Source organism: Ictalurus punctatus, chromosome 16 (genome assembly GCF_001660625.3).
Source record: "Ictalurus punctatus breed USDA103 chromosome 16, Coco_2.0, whole genome shotgun sequence".
Taxonomy (NCBI): Eukaryota; Metazoa; Chordata; class Actinopteri; order Siluriformes; family Ictaluridae; genus Ictalurus; species Ictalurus punctatus.
In genome coordinates, this window is record NC_030431.2 from 15,486,396 (window position 1) to 15,492,724 (window position 6,329).

General features: G+C 39.7%; 1 protein-coding gene across 1 annotated transcript; it reads right to left on the reverse strand.

Moving 5' to 3' along the window:
• Window positions 1-896: 896 nt before the first annotated feature.
• Window positions 897-5,692, reverse strand: LOC108277366 (uncharacterized). Its single transcript, XM_017490044.3, has 7 exons — window positions 5,239-5,692; window positions 3,467-3,605; window positions 2,950-3,089; window positions 2,613-2,665; window positions 2,347-2,471; window positions 1,482-1,799; window positions 897-1,387 (listed from the first exon to the last, which is right to left on the reverse strand). Exons 1-7 carry the CDS (start codon window positions 5,451-5,453, stop codon window positions 1,058-1,060), a joined length of 1,320 nt encoding a protein of 439 aa, XP_017345533.1. The 5' UTR covers window positions 5,454-5,692; the 3' UTR covers window positions 897-1,057.
• Between the last annotated feature and the right edge of the window lie 637 nt (window positions 5,693-6,329).

A 6,329-nucleotide genomic window follows, 5' to 3' on the forward strand; every position in this document is an offset into this window, starting at 1 on the left:
GATATATGATAGCTTTGAGAAATCCTCAAGGTGTGAAACATCTCCATGTGAAAGGAAAATGGTTATATGATCATTTAAATTCTTGTCAAGTATTTTAATGGGACGTTTGGACATTTGGGACAGTATGTTTGGGAATTTGAATTTACTTCTAGCATTCATCATGGCATCAGCAAATCTGATTTCAATATCAGGATTTGGGAAAAAATCTCCAAATATACAATCAGTATGTTCTTAATTTGTGTACTGCATTTGTAAAGTAGACTAAATTAAAAATAACTACTATCTTAACATTTTAATACGCCTAAATATTTTCTATAATTCATTTTGTACACTAATGACAACATTTTCAAAATTCACAATTGATCTTTTTTTTTATTTTAAATTCAGTATGAGCAGATTAAGTAAAAATCACAGTGGAAAACCAATTAAAGGTAAGTAACATTGCAGTAGCAGCATTAAAAAAAATGTTGATGTCATTAGGATATCCATCACACATTTATTATACTTTACCTAAAAAGTATACATTTAGTTCATGATTTCCTTTAATGTGGAAGTTTACATTTTCAGAATAAATTCAGAATGCTACAGACAAATTTAGTGTTACAAAATCTCCTTCATAAATACAGCATCTCTAATAGGTTAATCCGGTCAGTAGTGAAAAGATCACAGGTATGAGACAAGTATCACATTCTCTTGGTCCTTTAATGTCTATGAATATTTTTAGTAATTCTAGTATTGAATACCTAGAAATATTAAATCAAGTTCACTGCCAGTGAACTTGCAGTGTAGGTTGTGCCATTTTTCTGAAAAGATTCAGTCTTTTGTGAAAATCCAGGGGCCCTACACATGTTTGTTTTGTTTGCATCAATGAAAGGGTATTAGTTCTACAATTCAAATTGATTGAGAAACATGTTTATTGCATATGACAGAAAATAGTTCTGTTTAATCAGTTGAGATAAATCAGATGAAGAATTCATTTGATTGCAAGTGATGGAGAGCTTTGGATGACTGGTGAGAGGTGCATTTTCCTTGATTTACTGCTACTAAAGATCTCTAACTAAATATTATCAGTTTGTTCAGATGGTGCATTGAAAAGCTGCCACTCAGTGGCATTAACCAATTTGTAGTTCAGTTCTCTGTAGGCTTGAGGGTTTGCCCGTCGTTGTCTCGCTACTTCTTCATAGAGACTTTGTATAACTGGATTTGGAGGAGGCAACCCTGCTGTTTTTGCCAGACTCACATAGTAATCCCACTGATCAGAATCCATTTGCAGGAGGTGAACACCCATCTGTGTCTTTCTTTGCCTCTCTCTCTCTACATCCGCGTCCATCAACTCACGTGAGGGCAACTGCACAGTGCCATCAAGAACTGCAAGCGCAAACTGGATCTGAGGGAAAGATAAAACAAAGAGACAATTAGACAAAAAAGCATGAGAACTCTAGCTGCTTATATCACCAAAAACACATCATCTAGATACTTACCTGATAATGGAAGTGAAGAAAAGGGCAGATGATTGTGCACACACCTATAAAAAAGAGTGAGGGAAAGGCTGGAAGCACCAGGTACTTGTAAAGAGGAGCCAGTAGGTGGTGCTGCACCTCCAGGCCAAGCTGTTTTGGGCAGAGGAATGGGAATTGGTATTTGTATCCAGTGCAAAGCAGAAGAACTTGAGCGTGGGCCACTGAACCATCCTGGAAGAACAGAGAGCCATCGTCCAGCACCTTCACTACAGGAGGTGCCTGCTTGATTTCCAGGGGCAAAGAAAATGGCAGGGCTGGCTTATTATGGCTCAAAATCACCTAGAGATGGAGATAATGAAACAGTGAGGGAATATGTCAGTCTCTACTTACCATTAATATTGCTGACAGCCACATGCAGCTGATTTAAAAAAAAAGGCACATTATAAGTGGGAAACTGAATAACCATTACATGCTGACCAGTCAATTACATATCCTAACTACAGACAGGTGACAAAGAACAAACCAACATAAAGTGTATTAGTAAGGTGTTGGGCCACCACAAGCCAACAGAACAGCTGAAAAAGGCATGTACCTTGGCTTCAATTCTACAAGTATGTATATTTTGCTGGGGGGAGGAACACCCGATATTCTCTCAATAGGTGTTTTGATGATGGTTGTGTTGAGCACTGTCTAACACATAAGAGAGCCACCAGGTTTTTTAGTTTTCTTAACTTTGTCACCCAGCTATAGATTACAAACTCCTTTATATAGTATAGACAAACTAAAATTTTAGATAAATTTAACTAATAATAAGGACACGGATCAGTTTGTCACATGCCGTTTTTAAGTTGTAACATTGTCACTGTGTATTAGATGCTTATTTCACCTGGGCTTTAGCTTGAGCCAGCTCAAACGAGATGTCAACCCCAGATGCTCCCGCACCCAAGACCACAACAGATTGATGGGCAAAAGGCTCTGGGCAGCGATAAGAGTGGCTGTGCATCACCTTTCCTGAGAAAGGACACACAAGCAAAAGAGAGTAAATGCCAGAGCGGGAGAAATCAACAGAGAGCAATATGGTAAGAGAATATGAGCGTAATGGTTTGCACTTTCAGGGTCATGTTTGTTGTTACCACCGAACATTTGCCGCACCTTTAAAATGCTCTATTCCTGGAATGGAGGGCAAATGGGGCGCAGAATAATGACTGTAGAAAAGGAAGGAACACATGCGTCATGCCTAGAGGTCTGTTGCTCTTTTCTCCTTGTGGCTTCTTTCACACCTATTCCTTATGAATGGTTTAAACAGTGCTCATTCATATTCTAGCAGCAAGGGTGAAATCAGTTCAAGGTATGGAGTTTAACTAAAAAAAACCTAAACCTCTTTTAGGGTAATAAAATACATCTTAACAAAATGACACCAATGGATCAACTTCATGCGGAGTACAAGTTGATTTTTGTGTGTCTCAAGAGCAGAAATGGCATTCCTCACCCATTGCAGATGAACACAGAGTCGAATGTCTGTGTGCTATGTCCTCCGTGCATGCCACGCGAAATTACCTCCCACCTCACAGCCCCCCCTTCATCTGTCTCCATGGAGATGGGTTTCACCACTTCCACCATAGTGTTGAACTGTCGGGGAGAGGGAGACAGGGCCATCACAAGCATTACTTTAGCCTCCAACACAAAAACGTTACTCACTAATACCAAAGGACATTTACAAGCCCCTCCTCATCGGCCTATGTGCACATCTGATTGGCTGTGTTTTCTGCTACTGTCTCTATGGCAGTATTTTCAGCCAGTGTTCAATGAAGTTGACACTGTTTGAAAATCTAATGAACATTGCTGCACTTGACACATGCTCTGAACATTGCTGCACTTGACACATGCTCTGGACACAGAAAATGAGATACTTTGTACAATATGTTTAAATACGTTGTATACAGTATTTTACAGTTTGTAAAATATGCTTGGGAATAACAATGACATGATGATCTTTGTCTGAAAACCTTAATGTGTGGTGTGATGTCATGACTCTTGCAGTATGTCTCTAAATACTGCTGAACATCCCAGTGGGTCAGAAAAGAGGGCAAGTGGAAGTCAAAGGGAAAATCAGGAAACATCATGACCTCTTTAGGCAGGTTGGTTCTGAAAACAGAGAGCATGTTGAGACACAAAAGCATAGCACACAGCAGTAAATGGGGTATTTACACAAATGAGCATCCATCATTGCCATGATCAATATGGTCCAATTGCAGTAAGCTAATGTGAATGAAGTTCACATCATCAAATCCTTGGATGAGAGGTGAAATGCCTTTGTGATTATTTTATGACCAGTCACATTCACTTAATACTATTACTCAGTCGTGACTCAGTCGTGACTATTGGGTACATCTACCTTATATCTGGACTCATTAGCCATTTTATGAGGCACCATTTATACACCATATAGCTGAACATTGTAGATAAAATTAATGACTGTAGCTCAGGGTGACTTAGTGGTTAGCATGTTTGCCTCGTGCCTCCGGGGTTGGGGGTTAAGTTTTGAACTGTATATATGTGGAGTTTACATGTTCTCCCTGTGGGTCAGGCGTTTCCTACGGCCTCCTCCCCCAGTCCAAAAACATGTGCTGTAGGCATTCTGATTGGCATTTCTACATTGTCAGTGGTGTGTGAGTGTGTGTGCGATTGTCCCCTGCGATGGGTTGGCATCCCATGTCTCTCTCAGTCACATCTTATTAGGTGTTGCCCTGGTATACACTGGCACTTAATAGTGCCATACTCACAATTGTCACTACAATGCCTAAAAATTGTAGTCCAATACCCAAACATTTGGTCAGTGGTCCTATGGCCCCTATCCACTGATGGGTGTTTTTTTTTAAATATGCAGTTGGTCAAAAAAGAGGGGCTACATTCAATAATTGTATCCCCACATACCCTGCTGAAAAAATTGTAATTGTAATCTGATCAACTGCCAGCTTCTATACACTGGTAAAACTGGTAGATCATATTTGCCAGCTGGTGGAAAGAAAAAAGCTTCTGAATTACTGCTACTAATGCTTAACCATAGACTAGTTCACTTTTAATAACACAACCCTTAGAGGGACTTTCTAAAATGTTTAACGTCAAAAACACTTGACATGGCTTAATGTATTACAACAATGAGCAGGGAAAACCATTGTTCTCTCACATTTTTCTTGTCATAAACACTATCTACTGCTAAGACAACGGCACCACAATCTAAGTGGAAATACAATATTTGTACAATAAGCGTTTTCTCCCCATAGAAACCATTATAAAGAAAATGCTTAACGTGGCTTAATGCATTACAGTGATATTATCAGACCAAATTCGGTTTTCCCTGGCTGTTGTTTTAGTGCATTAAGCCATGTTAAGTGTTTTTGACGTTAAACATTTTAGAAAGTCCCTCTTAGGGTTGTGTTATTAAAAGTGAACTAGTCTATGGTTAAGAATTAGTAGCAGTAATTCAGAAGCTTTTTTCTTTCCACCAGCTGGCAAATATGATCTACCATTTTTAAAAAAAAATTATTATTATTATTTTTACGTTAAGCATTTTACAATGTCCCCAGTAAGGAAATTAAAATATCAGGTAAAGGTGATTTGGTAAACTGCAGTTGATCAGAACAAACTGGATTTTTTTTAAGCAGGGACATGCCTCTGTGTGGTAGTATCTGACAAAGTGACAATTGAATGTACTTCTCTGAGTCATTTTTAAACCTTTATAGAAAGCCATGCGCTTGTGGACAGAGTGCTACGTCACCTCAGGTCTCTGTACATGCTGCCGTGGATCGGCCGGCCGTCGTCAGAAGTGCCCACGCGCTCCTCGTAGTACCACGTGCCTCCCACGCGCTCGCTCTGCTCGAACACCACGGGCGGCTCGAACAATTCGGCTCGAGACAGGATGTGACGAGCTGCACATAATCCCGCTGCCCCTGCTCCAACTACAGCCACGCGGAGTTTTCCCGAGCCATTCATCTTCGAAGTTTGCTTACGGGATAGTGAACTGAACAGAAGTACAAGAGCATACACACACGCGCGCGCGCGCACCCCGCCTCGCTCTCTCTCTCTCTCTCTCTCTCTCTCTCTCACACACACACACACACACACCGGAGTCAAACCGAAGAGTTTGCTGTTATTCAAATTCCTCTGCCTTATGAAACACGGTTACACATATTTCGGTATAAAGCGCCATTTTGGGGGCTGGGTACCAAATTAAACGCACGCTGACGTCACCACGGCGTCTGAATAATGAATCACTAAGTAAGAACTTTGACCCTTAAACTGTCCCAAGCGCTCATACTGTTTTATTTTCTTTTTCTAAGCAACATAGGTGGTATAAAGCTATGGTGTGGACTAACTGTTGCTGTTTTATCACTTTTATACTTTTTTTTTCTCACTTTTAATCGTCTTTTCCAAGTGTATCAGCAGTTATATGTAAGATATGGCTGGACATTCCGAGAATTTCTGTCACTAATACAGACTAAAGTTTACTTCCTTTTATTTACTTTTTCTCACACCACACCTCACAAATTATCCTAGGATTTTCCCTCAGAGTACTTAGACCAGTAATATTATTAGACAGAAGAGACTTGCATAGCCTAGAGTAAGTGCACTTTATAGAGCATTATACAAACCAGTGAAGTAGTAGCCTGAAATTAGTGATACACAGTGAAACTAATCATTCCAGTAAATACATCTTGACAAAAAGTAACATTTTTATTAAAAAATCCGTGCAGGATTTCGCAGAGTTTTTTTTTCAGTGATTGTTTCGGCCAAAAATGCTTGATTTTGCTGTGGCGTTTATCAGATTTTTCAGTGCAATTTGTGGAGTTTTCGTGGTTTTTTGTGGAA